This window comes from Hippoglossus hippoglossus, chromosome 24 (assembly GCF_009819705.1).
Source record: "Hippoglossus hippoglossus isolate fHipHip1 chromosome 24, fHipHip1.pri, whole genome shotgun sequence".
Lineage (NCBI taxonomy): Eukaryota > Metazoa > Chordata > Actinopteri > Pleuronectiformes > Pleuronectidae > Hippoglossus > Hippoglossus hippoglossus.
In genome coordinates, this window is record NC_047174.1 from 2,479,010 (window position 1) to 2,494,282 (window position 15,273).

A 15,273-nucleotide genomic window follows, 5' to 3' on the forward strand; every position below is an offset into this window, starting at 1 on the left:
GAGTGAAGTCTTCATCGCGGGGAACCAGAGGAGGAGGGAGAGGAGGGTTGAATCCCCCCAAAAAATAAATCCTCCACGGGAACGACTCTGTTAAAACAGGTCTGGAGAAAATAAGTTTTTTTTGGGGACTCAACCCCGTCCTGTTTCAATTTCATGACAGCTTAAAAATAATTATCCATCACATCTTTGTTAGGAACTTCTATTACTAAAGCTTCTACTTAAATGTCATTATATAGGAACAATATCCTGAAGCGCAACGTTTGCTGCGACTGCGAAAAACCACCGGGCGGATGCGGCTCGGTACCGTTAGCATCGCCGGCAGAGGGGGGAGGGGGGGGGGGGGGTGTTTAACGTGATCGCAGCAAAGGACGAACTTTAAGGGATTGTTACGCTTCTCTTTTCTTTTTTTATACAATGGTTACAAACACATGTACTGTCTGAAAAAAAAAAGATTTCTCTTGAAAAGTATTGTACATACATAAGAATAAAAAAAAAGAGGAGAAAGCATGAAAAGATGGCTAACTAGCTCCCTGGTTACCACAAGAGATAGCAAAGTGACCCCCCCCAAAAGAAAGTGTGGCGCTGAATGGGACGCAGAAGGTGTGTGTGTGTGTGTGGGGGGGGGGGGGGGGGGGGCGGGGCGAGATCTAGCTATATTTAAACTCGCTTCAAAAATGTTTTGCACATTTGCGGAGGTGGAGTAAATTCCTCCTCCACGGCAACAATTAGCAAAACAGAATTTCTGATGCCAGAAAAAATAATCTCCCAAAAAAGAAATACATGAGCTGACATGATTCAAATCTGTAAAAAAAAAAATAAAACCTGGATCGAATCACATTATACATAGTTTTGCTGTTCTGAGTTAATTACACTTTTCTTTTCTTTTTTTTAAAAGGAAAGCAGTTAACAAGAGAAGAGTGAGCTCATCCCCAAGTCTTTGTCCTTCTGTACTGTACAATACCACCCGCCTGCATGGTGCACATGGCCAACAACACTGATAGGCTGAGAGAGGGAGGGAGCGAGAGAGAGAGAGAGAGAGAGAAAGAGATAGAGAGAGAGAGAGAGAAAGAGAGAGAGAGAGAAAGAGAAAGAGAAAGAGAGAGAGAGAGAGAGAGAGAGAGAGAGAGAGAGAGAGAGAGCCCCACAGGACTCTGTATTCACAGCTGCGGAGGGGGGGTAAAATGTGACGGACAGACAGTTAAATAATCATAACAGTCTTTTTTTTATATATATATATACTTTGAAAAAAATAATAAAAATAAAAGCTCCTCCCGGGGGAGAAAGACACATAAGTTCCAAACTGAGCAGCTTCCTGTCTGTCTCCCATCCATCCATCAATCCTTCCATCCATCCATCAATCCTTCCATCCATCCATCCCGGCTGTTGTCAAAGCTTGTTCTGATGAAGAAGATGAAGAAGATGAAGATGATGAAGATGATGATGACGGTGAGAGCAGATGGAGTTTTTTTTTTTTTTTTCTTTAAAACAAAAAAAAAATCAAAAAACATTCAACCAAAGTAAAAACAGAGGATGTCATAGAATAATATGTAGAAGAAGAAGAAGAAGAAGAAGAAGAAGAAGAAGAAGCAGAGCTTAGGAAAAAGCTCTCGCTTCGACCAGGCACTGTAGCTGATAGAGAGAGACAGTCACAGAACCAGCTGGTACTGAGCTCCTATCCCACAATGCCGCAGAGGTCTGAAACCTTAACATTCCCACATCGCTGAGAGACAGGTAGAGGAAAAACAAAACAAAAAAACGGAAATAAAAAAATAAAAAGCCAGAGGTGCTGTTGTGTGGGATACCCCCCACACTTTTAAAAACGCTGAGCGCAACTGTACGCTGCAGCTCATGCTCCCAAGATGCACTGCTGCTGCGACGGCCCCCCCGACGGAAACCGCCCGATCAGAAAAAGAACCCAAAAAACAAAACAAAAAAGTAAAGGAGGCCCTGATTTAACAGTGACGACAACTTGGCAAATCTACAATGAAGTCGCAGTTTGTTTTCTTGGGTCAGGAAGCAGGAAGTAGGTCACCAAGGAATGAGCAGCAAGACAACACTGCCTTTAATAGGCTGAGGCAGACAGACAGGTTGTCAGACAGATTAGACAGGCAGGTTCAAATACACTGCTGCTCCTTCTGACGCGAGTCTTTTCTTTAAGTACTGGGCGGCAAAACAACCAGCCCAGAATCAATCCCCCCCCCCGCACAGAAGTGGTTCGGCCGCGTCGAGCGCTCTGAGCCAACGCCGTGGCCGTCCAAACATCCGTCCTTCCATCCAAAAGGTGAGACAGAGACAGCAATGGGTCTGGTGCACTGACCTCCGAGGAGGAGGAGGAGGAGGCGTAGAAGTGAGAAGTAGAAGGGGAGCAGGAGAGCTGAAGGGGCGGGAGGTGTCACTCGGTGAGCAGCTGCTGGAGGAGGCTCTTCTGCTGGGCCTGGTTGTTCTGGGCGCCCGGCGGCCCCGGGCCCTTCTGGGAGGCCGCGGCGGCGATGGAGCCCTGGTTCAGGTACGAGTCGCTGCCAACCAGGTTCACTGTGCACTGGACGTCCGCGAACACCTGAACCTGCTGCACCTGCACGGAGAGAAGCGTCAGTGATACGAGAACCAAACGTCTACGTACGACGGGCGTAACCGTAGCAGCACGGTGTCTCCTGGTAGGAAACTAATAAAACTAGTCACTGACCTGCTGGTCGCTGCACACTGAGCCGACGTTGCTGAGGTTACTGTTGCTCATGCCGACCGGCTGCCCCATGGGAGGTAATGAGCCGACACCACCCGAGCCTCCGGCCATGGAGACGGTGATGCTCATGTTGTTGTAAACCCCCTGCTGGCCAAACGCCTGCCCTGCACTCTGTCCTGACTGACTGAACAGGCTGCGGAGGGAAACGTTCAGTCGGTGAATTGTTACACGATGCGGCGTTCGCCTCAGCCTCGGATCACGGCGTGCACTTCCTCACCTGTTGCTGCCAATCCCCGTCTGTTGCCAGCTCTTCATGTCTGGTGACTGGTAGCCAGGAGGAGGGGCTTGCTGAAGCAGAGGACTCTGGGAGGTTGAGTTTTGAGGTGATAACAACGGGCTGGTCGGGCTCATGTCAGGAGGGAAGGATGGATCTTGCTGGACCAAAGCTTTGGAAAGAAAGGAAAGGTTTAGATAGAGCAGTAAAAAGCTCCATGGTTGTGATTTAGCTTTTACTAAGCGAGTCCAGGGAAGAGATATTTCTGTGTAGCAGCAAAACTAAATCCATTGATTCAATCCTTCATCAAATGACGGTGCAGCAGTGGAACTTGGACTCACCAGACCCTCCAAACTGCTGAAACAGACTCTGCTGCAATGAGGAGTTGACGGTGCCGCTGAACTGGCCCTGCACGCCGCCCATCAGCGTCGTGCTATTCAGAGGAGCTCTGGCGGACAGCTTGTTGTCCAGAGGGGCCCCTGACATGGGGCTGAAGTGACTCGGTGAGGTAGGGGGGTTTCCCGTCATCGGGTTGAACCCCGGTGGGAAGTTGAACTGCTGCTGCTGCTGCTGAGGCGTCGTGGGGGGACCTTTCGAGACCCTGGCAGTTCCGACGGGCCCCACGGCTGCAGTCGGAGCGCCTGCCAGGTTTTGTCTCATCAGCATGACCTTCTGCTGGAAAAGCTGTCGCTGGCGGTGCTGGATGCTGTAGAGTTCCCTCTGACGCTGGGCCAACATCTGGGCATTCAGTGGAGGCTGCTGAGGCAAAACAGATTAAGATACGGGAAATTCTTTTAATGAACGAATTGTTATGGTATGATAAATCCTTTAGACTGTAGAACAGCAGCGATGTGAAGTGAACGAGGCTCCGCTGTGACTCACTTGTGAGGGAATCTGAGGTTGTGGAACGCCCTGACGAACACCCATGTTCACATGTCCTGCAGGAAACGGATTAATGGCCGCCAGCCGGTTCTGCAGCTGAGACACAACCACAAGAACAATCGAGTAAATAAGGAGACGATGACAGAGTGGAGGGAAGACGGGGGAATTAATTAGATTAATGAAAAACTAAAATATCACTGGATGGATGGAGAAAGAAGAGAAGAGCGAAAACAAGGGTTGAACATTAGTGATGAGGGAGGAAATGATCAATCAATGCTGGCAAAATGAAATCAGAGGATTCATCAGGACATATTGATTCAGACTAACACAGACAAGTACAGGTCAATACTTTGTGAAAGAAAATGAGAAGTGAAACGAGTCGATCGACACGAGCAACGAGGACGAATGTAAGTGAAAGACAACCGAGAAAAGAATGTGGGGAAATAACGACTTACGACTTATTAAAAATAAGTCGTAAAGCTTCTGATCAGACTGTATATTTCACTGCAGAGTAGAGACAACGCACCAAAGCATAAATAGTTCACACTGGAACTGTTGTAAAAGCATCAACAAGTATTAAAATCTCCCACATTGAATATGTTATGGTGTTGATGAATTAAAATACATCGATCCTCGGCCTCCTCACCTGCTGCGGGCCCTGGAGCCTCTGCTGCAGCTGCAGGCGGAGCTGGTTGGGTGGCAGCCGGAGCTGAGCGCCCATCCCCTGTGGTCGCGTCACGCCTGGCCTCGGGCCCATGCCCGCCCCCCCGGGGAAAGCCCCCCGAGGGGCTCCGAAGCCCAGACCCTGTGGCCCCACGGTGGCCAGCTCTGGAGGGAACTGGGCCTGTGGAGCTGCTGTGAACTGGGAGGGGTAGCTGGGGAGTTTGGGGTCCAGGGAGACCGGGGTGGCAGTGGGTTGCTGGGAGGGGAAGGTTTGAGGCAGAGGGTCAAAGCAGCCACCCTGGAAAGAGAGGAGACAGGAGAAAGAGAATAAATCATATTATTCTTTAATATAAATATAAAACTCATTTCTGAGTCATTTGAGGCCCTGACAGTGTTTTTTTTGTCAAATCCAGATTAAGAAGCTGCCAACGTTTCAGCTGAGAAACTGTTTTATGTGTTTGGATTAATTTTAGCAGCAACGTACAATTAATGATGACTCACTGATGCTAAAAATACACACGTGAAGTGTTCTGCAACTGCACGTGTGCCCACTGCATTCTTCACTCCACGTGCACGCCCTCCCCCCGGCTGCGTCACACACACCTGTACGAGCTTGTCGATACCCAGGGCCTTGTCCAGCTCAGCCAGTTCACTCTCGTCGGTTCCACTGAGGAAGGAGACGAGCTGCTCCAGCAGAGCTTTCTCGTCGTTTCGGCCCTCGGGTGCCGTCAGAGGGCCGAGCACTTCATCCAGCGTACAGGGGACACACTGCCTGCTCACACGGATACACACAGGTAAGCATCATCACCGGTGTCGCCACAGGGTTGTTAAAAGGACAACTACAAAAATGCTCATGTTCATGTTCATGTTTGCTCTATACGAGGTGCAACAGGCTTCAAGGTACGTTTTTACTCGTGTGGTGGGTGTGTCAGAGGTGTCGGTTAATCAGCAGCGACGTGTCTATAAACCCCGAGGTATTAAGAAGATTCTCAAGTTCTCTACACACACATCCACTGAAGATGAGAGACTCGAACATCAAGTGTATTTTGAAGAATTAAAACAAGTTTTCACACATTTGAACTCGTGTCGTCTTCATTCAAGATTTCCAACAATGGCCTTAATGTGAATGTGACCTAACGTTGCACAACTTTCACAAAAAAAAACTACATAACACACAAAAGAAACAGGTATTTACTCTTGCGGTGACGCTAACGGAGCCTGTAGAAGAGTTCCGAGACCATCGAAGGACAAAGTGTCCGACAGAGCCAGAGGCTGGAACTGAGAGTCTCCCACGTCCATCTTGGTGAGGCCTGAAAAAACAATTTAATACAGGTTTAAAATATATGATATCATTTACTGGAATCAAATATAACATAAGTACAATAAAGAACATTGTGTAACTCCCTGTAATATTTCACCTGCACATAAAACCCAACTTAAAACGCGACTTGTGAAGCCGCTGATTAAGACGTCCGGCTCGCTGCAGTGACTTTGGTCGCTGTGCCGCTCTCGTCTGTAGCCGAACGACTTGTAACATAACAGGCTGGACACACCCAGAAGCTCCCTGGTAAATGGTCAGGTGTGTCAAAGGGTTGAAACTACAGAGGTCAACTCAACAAAGCTTTACTGCGACACAAGATGCAGCGTCAGGTTACTGTTTAAAGCTTCCTTGTGTCTTGTTGTCTTGTGACCGAACACGTTTCCCACAGATGTCATGAGATCATTTACCAGGAGGTGTTTTGAAAATGTTTCAACAAACTCTTGACTCTTTATGGTGTCGTGTACCAGTGCTTGAGCTGAAGGGGTTGATGACTTCGGCCTCTGGGAAGGGGCTGCTGTCCTTGGGGGTCTGGAAGGGGTCCCCCTGTCCCTGGGTGGGTATCTTGCTTGGAGTGGGGGGGCTGCAGAAATCGAACGCCGACTGACTCTGGAGGCTGCAGCCAGAGGGCGGTCCGCCATCGCTGAGCCCTGAGGAAACAGTCACAAGCACAGAGAAGATGAGATAAAACACATAATAAAACACTGATGCACTAAACTATGGATTAAAATAATAAAACCACCAAATATAAAATGAGTCTGGTTCCCCTGTAGGGTTTGTTTACATTGCAACACCCCCTAACAGCCACTAGGGGGCATCTAGACAAACAATGTGAAGGCAAGTGAATGAGTAAAAAGAGAAAGAGCCTCTCGATTCAACTGTTACAGCAATTATAATAAAAAGCAATTAAGATAAATAGAAAGAATATTTAAAATCCATTAAAAACATGTACTATTTTGTAATTGATATTGATATTGATTTGTAGATAATATAATGACTTTTTTATTTAAATACTGGCTCTGCACTTCAAAACCGCAGCTTCCACACAATGTATTTGTAGGCAAACCAACACATTTCCTTCTCTACGGGACCTTCACCTCTGTTCGGAGTGCCGGGAGGCTCTCTCTTCACATTTAGGTTGCGGGGAGTGCTGGCCTCGCCGGGCTGGAGCTGGGTGGGTGACTGCAGTTTGAGCTGGGGTGAGGGGGAGTGGAGCTGAGGTGACGGCGACTGCAACTGGGGAATAGACTGGGGCTGGGACAGTGGGGACTGGAGCTGAGGCATAGGAGACTGGAGCTGAGCCGGGGGGCCCGGAGACTGGAGTTGGGGGCTTCCGGGGGTTGCTGGATCCTCGCTGCCCTGTTTGGCCCCACTCGGGCCTCTCAGGCCAGGCAGCAGCTGGGTGAGAGAGTCCATGTCAATAGGGCCGTCAGACATCTGAGTGCAGGAAACAGAGAATAGAGCAAAAACAAATGAACATAGATGGAGATGGGGAGGCCGGGCGAGAAGAGGGGGATTGAAGGATGAATGGTGTAATGGAATGAAAGAGTGAGGAATTAAAGAATAACGGGTGGGGGGAAAAAAGCGTGACAGACAATCAGTGAAAGAGAGACGGGGAGAGACAAAAGGTCAAAGGCCAGTGAGCTTCAAAGGCTGCAGCTGGTAGCTGAGTCCACAGCGGAGACAAAGTCCAAGAAAATAAACATTCAACTTGATTTACAACGGCTGTCGGGCAACTGCCAAGGCAGGAAACAAAGCTGTGCGGAGGAAAAGTCCTGGGTTTAATTGTGAAATATTCCTTCTGACACCAGGCTTGTGTGAATTCTGAAAGCAACAGTGGCATGCACGCATGATCAATAACATGTGGGTGGACACATGTTGTGATTACTGGGCCGTTACACTTAAGGTTTTGGTTTCGTGTCTGTCTGACTGGGACGGAGACGGAGACGCGGCCTGGGACAGTTTTAAGTCGGAGGGAGGGTGTGTCCCGTCTACTGGTCTTTCGTAGCTGCTAGTTTATCGATTATAGGGACAATACACACATTAAAGATCAACTTCACACCAGTTTCTTGATTCCTGTCAAACCTTGGTCAACTAAAAACAATCCTGTAAACTGCCGTGTGAATACCGTGGAGTCTCTGCTGTCCCTGCGGCTGTCTCGCCGGTTCTCTCCGACGGGACTGGGTTTGGGGCTGACGCAGGCCGGGCTGCTGGACACGGCTGCAGGTTTGGATGCTGCGGCAGACGAGCCCGTGCAGAGCGGCGGTCCATCAACGCTCACTCTCTTCTCCACCTTCACCCTGACGGTCTGCAGGCTGAGGGCGGAGGGAGGAGGCAGGTCCCCCAAGTCCTTCAAAAAACAACACAACGGTTATTAGTTCTCAGGACGACATTACTCAGGGGTTAAATAATATTGATTTTACGGGGCAGATGCTGGTATATTAAAATTTGGGGGAATTTAAAGTCTTTATTTTAGTCCCCTTACTGTCACCAAACTGTCAAAATATCTAAAAATCATGTCTCATCAGAGACCAACAAACGAACTGGTCACCTTCTCGTCTGTATCCAGGAGAAAGCGGAGTAACTGGTGGTCCTGCGGCTCCCTGGAGCTGGATTTGGAGGATGCGGTAAGTGCTGGACAGGCGGGCAGCTCCTTCTTGACGTCGACTTCGTTTTTGTCCTCGGCGGCGGTGGAGGCGTCGTTGGGACTACTGTCCTGGAGCAGCCGGTGGAGGATCTTGTGTCGCTCCGTGAGAGTACTGTGTGAGGCAGGGCACTGTGGGGCAGGAGCGGGGTTTGGAGGATGAGGTGATGAGGTGCAGTGGGTGCTGTTGCTGTTGCTGTTGTTGTTAGATTCAACTGATGTCCCGTTGATACCCAGGAGCAGGTTGAGTCTGGGGGTACCCAGCTGTGAGGCGGAAGGAAGGGGGGCTTTAACAGAGTCCTCTCCCCCTCCTTCTCCTCCTCCTTCTGGGTGTTTTACTGACGGAGGCTGAGTGGAGGAGCCGGTGGGTGTACTGGCTTGTCTCTGGGGGACAGGGGAGGACAGGGAGAAAGACCCTGTTGACCCACAGCTGGTGCCGCCGTCACCACCAGACTGCTGTCGGTTGAGGCTGCCTCCGCTGCTCAGCGCCCCGGTTGGGGAATGGAGGCCTGGCGTGGAGGGAGAGAAGGGGTTCCCTGGTACCCGGGGGCTTCCCCCCAACCCAGGGCTGGCCCGTGGCATCCTGGGCGACATAAACGAGGTAGGGGTGGCTGTGAGTGGGCTGCTCAAAGGAGAGGGACTGTTGACCTGCTGGGGACACGTCCGACAGGGCGTCACGTAGCCCGTGGACGTGGCGGGGTTGTGTCCGTGGGAGGAGGCGTTGCTGTTGTTGGGGTGAAGGCCTGAGGAGGCGAGGCCGGAACCTTGGGTTGAGTTGCTGCCGGGAGGAAGGGTTGGGGAGCGGGAGGGAGTCTGGGCAAGGCTGCCAAGGGTCGGTGTAGTGTTTTCCTGAGAGCTAGCAGTGTTGTGTTCCCTGGGAGAAACCAGGAAAAGAAAAGATGACCACGTGACAGAAGAGGAACAAACACTGTCAAACTCTAAAGGGGAAAATGTGATCCTGTGTCTGTCTTCATGACAATTAGTGGTTTGATTTAGAGTCTTAATTTGCAGAGGTATGAGTTCTTGTGTCATTCTAGTTGACTATCAGGTCAGACTCAGACTGACATAAACACATTAAGCTATAACGTGTCATCACATGGCGACAGGATATCGTTCTACGGTTCTCAAAACACAAGCCCGTGCGTTTCGCAGTAACGTACCTGTCAATAGTGTGAAAGCCCATGATGAAAGGCTGAACGTCAGGGTTGGGGGGGCAGAAGAACTTGCAGCGAGTCTGAGCGCTGAGTGGGGTTCCGTCACTTAACGAGAAATGGTACAGCGGGCTGATGGCGCTGCCGTGGGTCATCACTGTTGGGAACAAAAGACACACAAAGACAGACACACACACAGTGTTTAGACATTGGCTTTGTTTTCATGTCCCATCCAGACTTTCAGAGCTGCGACTCTTCAGCATCAAGTCGTTGCAGCTGCTTCATAATAAATTCCCTCTGCTGAAGAGGTTATGTTTTGTCTACGTTTGTTTGTGGGTTAGTTTGCAGGATTTTGTGTTGGGATGGAGCACGAAGAACCCATTAAATTCTGGTTTGGATCGGGGGGGGTGTTCAGGGTTAGACTGATCCATGAGTGTGAGCAGTTTGGTGCAGATCCAAATAAAAATCCAGATGTAGGGAATTTAAATGTGGATTCATAAGGAGGCTGTTGCTGGAGGGTTTTCAGACTAGAGGCCAAACAAAACATTTTTTAAAGATGTTTTATCGAACGATTGACTGATTACTTTAAAAACATAGACAGCAGATGAAATCAACAATAAAAATAAGTTCTTAACTCTCTCTATTTGAATTCCTTCACAATCTTCTCAGTGCCTCTGTGACATAAAGCACCTGAATATTCAGTCTCCTGACTTCAAGTGGATAAATGTTATTGAAGTGCATCATGGCATTAAATCTATTCTAATGGTATTGAAGCCGAAGCTCTGGTAACCATGGCGAAGCAGGCAGAGGCCGGTGCCAGTGATTTCTGAGAGCCGTTGTTTGAACAATCAATCGTGGCTACTCACCCTCATGCAGCAGCTTCTTGGCGTGGGAGGGCTCTTTGCCCTGCGGCTGAAAGAAAGCGTAGATGCACTTCCTGACCAGGTCCTCCCAGCCGGGCCGGCCCGTCGCTCGCAAAGCGCTCGTTTCTATGGAGATGATCTTCCCTGGAGGTGACGCACCACACGAGCACAAAAAAAAAGTCAAACCCAAGAAATCAGATTGGTTTGTTTTTCGTTGTTCTCTGGGATTCTCATAATTTCTTATTTTAACTGACCGAATTGTACATTTTTATATAAACAAGTCAAAATGCTTCTGGTTCAATAATGTAAAGGTGCAAATAGTGCTGGAATATATACTGAATGTGTGTGAGTGTGTGTCTGTGTGAGTGTGTGTGTGTGTGTGTGTGTGTGTGTGTACCTGTGGGGTCCTGCTTCGTGATGAAGGACTCACTGTTGACGGGCTGAGCTCGAGGTATTCGACAGGCGATACAGATCAAGCAGCTCTGCAGGTCTGTGCAAAGAAAAACGACGCGAGTGGTCAAAAGGAATCAAAACTGCAGAGAGAAAGTTTCTGATGAGGTTAACGAGACGTTGTGGAAGAAGGGAGCGTGTGAACTTTTTGCTCGTACCATCTCCCTCCTCCTGCTGCTTGGCCTGTGGCTGGGAAACGGTGAAACACTGCATGATCTCGTACTGCTGCCGCGCCTCCAGGTTCTCCGAGTCCACCTCGTCCGGTGGCCTCTTCAGCATGCGACAGTTAAAGGTGTGGCTGTTCCTTCGGCCAGTTTCCTGTGGCCACGGCACACCGTTTACTGGAGGGCAAGAAACAAAAGAACGACACATTAGAAGTGAGTTTCCACCAGTTCAGAAACTGTCACTTATTACCAATCACACTTCTGATCAGAGGGAGGACTCTGGGTTTCTCTCCCTCATCATTTAAATTGGAAGCAAATTAAGAAAAGACTCTTTAATAACCAGTATGAACCTGGATTTGTGCTCATAAGAGTAAACGAGTGTTCAGAGCAAACACAAAAGGGACTTTTTTTCTCACTTTACCGTCACCAACCATCACAAATAGAGGCCGAGTGAATCAAACAATACAAACATAATAACAAAGTCTCGGTAAGCACCTTAAATAATGTGACTGCAGGAACCCCCTGGAAGAGTAATCTGTGTGAAGTTCACTGATGTGGCAGAAATCAATTTGTTTTCAAGTTTCTGTGTGAGTGCAGATTTCAGGGGGGGTGGGGGGTGGGGGTGGGGGCAAAGGACAGCTGTAGCGACTGGTGCAGAATTAAAAGGGACTACAAGATCAACAGAAAACACAACAGCGCAACCTTGTCGCCTACTGCACGCCGTTATCGTTTGTCCTTATACGACCCCCCCCCCCCCCCCCCGCACCCAGGCCCCCTCCGTTTTTACTATAATCTCTCCTCAAGGTTGGAGCCACATATTAAACTAACATTATTGCAGTGAACAAAGTCATTGTTTCATTGTTTCACTCTTCCCTCGCTCCTCACACTCACGCACACACAAAACGCCGCCTCTCCGCTCTTACTTCATTGTTTCTTTCCTCTCTGAGCACATTTTCCAGCGTCGCGTGGACCACTTAAAACCTGGTTAATTAAAAATGTTCATGGTTCATCCTCCTACCTTTCCTCTTAGCTATTCAAACTCTCCTTAGCGACAGCATTTTCCATCAATAAACTAAGTTAATTATCTGCATTAGGGACTTTACACAGATTTTGCTGCCAAAGCCCTTCTCCTCAGCTTTACAGCCTCTTTAATGGGTTTCATTGGCATGGAAACTGTCAAATTTGAGGATACTGAAAATGTAATTGCTAAGTATGTTTTAAAAAATAATAGCCGCTGGCATCCGGAGCCAAAGGACGTGTGGCGTTACACAGCGGATTGCGTTAGAAACCCACGGCCCTCGCTCGCTCACCGAGGCTTTTGGGCAGCAGATTCCGCACAAATTCATTGTGGTCTCCCACGTGGAGGATGTTGTAGACACTCGATGTCATCAGCTCCTCCTGGGTGTATCCGAGGTAACTCGTCACGTTCTCAGAGACAAAGACGATGCGGCCTTCCCGGTTGACCACGAAGAAAAACCCATCAAGGGCCTGAATGAGGAGAGAGAGAAGAAGAAAGTTAGAGTCTGTGGGTTGAGCTGGAGTAAGAAAGTCTCAGCAGCAGTAGCGAGGATGATTTGCTGTGTGTGTGTGTTTGTGTGTGTGTGTTTGTGTGTGTGTGTGTTTGCTTTTCACCTCTAGCAGCATAGGCCCCAGTGCCTCTTTCTCCACCAGCCCCTGGCTACTGGAGGAGATGTCGCTCTTCTGCACCTCGTCATCTGGGGACAGAAGAGCTGCTTTCTCTGCCGGGAAGAAAAAAACAAAACACGAATAAGACCCCAAAAAAACGTAATCGCTCCTGACACATCTGAAGCTGCAGCTCTAAGTCTTTCAGTCACTTTTAAAACTTTGAGACTTGAACCACAAAGACATAAATACGTACCCTCCAAACAAGGTACACGTTTTCAGAATTTTATTTGAACCAAACACGGTAGATGTGAAAGCCCCCTCAGTCTATCCATATATATATATTGGGTTATATATATATTCTGTGTATTCACTGAGAGTCAATTCTTTATATTAATAGATAAAATCCAGGCAATAAGATTTGATGAGCACAAGAAATGACATTTTGATATATATGAATGTTTGTTTTTGTCAGAGGTGGCAGAGGAGAAAGATACATGGTCTACTTTTTAATCTTATTAGTTTCAGCAAAGAAAATCGGATTCTTTCAACGTAATAAAAACTATAAACAAATATTCATTAAAAACTACATGGTTGTAACTAGTGTGTGTGTGTGTGTGTGTGTGTGTGTGTGTGTGTGTGTGTGTGTGTGTGTGTGTGTGTGTGTGTGTGTGTGTCTTCGCTCACCCTGCTCACGCCGTTTGATCTGCTGGATTTGGTCCACGGTGCTCTTGAGTATGTGGCACTTGTCGGGTTTGACACTGAGGCTGGCGATGTCGCCCATGTTGGACGACAGCAGCTCGGCCAGCTCCTCGATGTAGCGGCACTCCAGCTCCCGTCTCCTCTTCTCCAGGCTGCACACACAAGGCCCACGTGAGGAGTTCGCATGAGTTTCAACATCTTTGACAAGCTCTTAATTCACCTCTGTGGGTTTTTTAAAAAATGTTCACACATGATGGAAGCGAATAATAAAGAATAAAGCGATTTGAGAAGCAACTGAATGAGACTGAAGGGCTTCGTTCTTCTGCCTTTGCAGAGGACGTAATGTGGGGAGATGGTCGTGCACGCTGCTTAAAGAATGTGGTCGTACACGGTTTGGAGCTCAGTCCTTCCTCAAAGCGCCTCGGGTGCATTCACATGAAGTACTTAGAGCTGTCCACTTGTGAATGGATGACTGTGCAGGTGTGAACACGGCCATGGAGGCAAAGAGAGAGAACGAGCAGAAACTGACTCAACGTGGTTTATTGTTCTCAAAGCGACGCACAAATCTGAATTGTTGACTCCCGCTTCTAAACCTGTGAATATTGTGTTTATATTTCTTCTATGATACTAAATTAAACATCAAATTACACTGGATTTAGCTTTAATTCGCTAATGATCAACTAATAAATAATAATCAACTAACTAATAGTCATTTTTAACATAAACATATAAGAGAACAATATATTTTCAATAAGAAAAAGTTGACGCTGATACAAACAAACAGGTGGTTTGTGAAATGCATATTATTTGCTGTAGCTTTTCCCCCCGGTCGCTGCCAAACCGCCTGTTATTTGTTTTCATGTTATGTAAAAACTATCGTACATTAGTAGAGTTGAACGCTGGTGCAGAAATAAGTTAAATCCGTCCTTAGCTCAAGCCTCTTTGCGCGGCCTTGTGCTTATCCTTGTTCTCCAGTTGCAATAATATACTTTCAGACCGACGAGTTGCAGCAAGGTATGTGGTAAACATGGGAAAAAAAGAAAAAGAAATGTGTGTGTATATGCGAGTGTGTGTGTGTGAGTGTGTGTGTGTGTGTGTGTGTGTGAGACGACAACAGCAAAAGTAGGTCAGTGCATTGGCCGGCCAGAACACACAGGCGTGGTAACCGAGCGAGCGAGGGAGGGAGGGGTGAGGAGGGAGGGAGGGGTGAGGAGGGAGGGAGGGAGGGTGAGGAGGGAGGGAGGGAGGGTGAGGAGGGGGAGGAGGGGGAGGACGCTGCTGTGTGTGAATGCGCTGGTCAGTGGCTGCGTGTAGCTGCTGTAGAAATGCTAACTGGCCTGTTACATCAGCTTACATCAGATATTTGCCTCTTTTTGACTCACAAACACACACAGGACAGTGAGTACATTCACTGTTTAGTCACTGCATGTCCTGTCCTGACCTTTAGCCCAAACTACAGCTAAACCTTCACCGCACAGCGCGTTCCACCTTCTCATAACCATTTACACAGAAAACGACTTTCTGACTCTTATTCCTCTTCTTTAATCGTCCTGTGTAACGATCCGACGTAACGGACTGGAAAGGGGGTCTGGACATTCTCCGGAGTTTCTGTCTTTCACATATTTCCAGGAGATTGTCCGAGTCAGACTCGTTCCCAACAACAGGAAAAATCCCAGGAACACATCGACACCTTCAGCCCTTATCAACACAAGTTGACATCATCTTCTACGTCTCCTACGTGTAGGTTGTTTAATTTTGTTTCCAGTTTTGCGTGTTAGAAATGTCTTCAACATGCCTACTCACTGTGAATTCTCTGGACATATTCCTGCGGTTTTCTCAGGCTTGCCTTCCCCGACTGC

At 48.2% G+C, this 15,273-nt stretch overlaps 1 protein-coding gene across 4 annotated transcripts in view; it reads right to left on the minus strand.

Annotated features, from left to right (window-relative positions):
- Positions 1-896: 896 nt before the first annotated feature.
- The window catches only part of ncoa1 (nuclear receptor coactivator 1), a 32,678-nt gene continuing 18,301 nt past the window's right edge, over positions 897-15,273 (minus strand). The window contains exons 4-23 of one of the 4 annotated variants that reach the window (XM_034579387.1): positions 13,400-13,566; positions 12,722-12,828; positions 12,400-12,577; positions 11,084-11,266; positions 10,873-10,965; positions 10,479-10,619; positions 9,622-9,769; positions 8,369-9,335; positions 7,946-8,167; positions 6,915-7,254; positions 6,285-6,467; positions 5,695-5,809; positions 5,103-5,271; positions 4,483-4,797; positions 3,837-3,932; positions 3,296-3,710; positions 2,958-3,126; positions 2,684-2,873; positions 2,520-2,572; positions 897-2,477 (exon numbers count right to left, since the gene is read on the minus strand). In XM_034579387.1, coding sequence (XP_034435278.1) covers positions 2,393-2,477; positions 2,520-2,572; positions 2,684-2,873; positions 2,958-3,126; positions 3,296-3,710; positions 3,837-3,932; positions 4,483-4,797; positions 5,103-5,271; positions 5,695-5,809; positions 6,285-6,467; positions 6,915-7,254; positions 7,946-8,167; positions 8,369-9,335; positions 9,622-9,769; positions 10,479-10,619; positions 10,873-10,965; positions 11,084-11,266; positions 12,400-12,577; positions 12,722-12,828; positions 13,400-13,566 — 4,336 coding nt within the window. In that variant the 3' untranslated portion in view covers positions 897-2,392. Of the gene's footprint in view, positions 2,573-2,683; positions 2,874-2,957; positions 3,127-3,295; positions 3,711-3,836; positions 3,933-4,482; positions 4,798-5,102; positions 5,272-5,694; positions 5,810-6,284; positions 6,468-6,914; positions 7,255-7,945; positions 8,168-8,368; positions 9,336-9,621; positions 9,770-10,478; positions 10,620-10,872; positions 10,966-11,083; positions 11,267-12,399; positions 12,578-12,721; positions 12,829-13,399; positions 13,567-15,273 lie in introns of all 4 variants that reach the window. The other 3 variants (XM_034579385.1, XM_034579386.1, XM_034579384.1) reach the window with 3 other exon arrangements.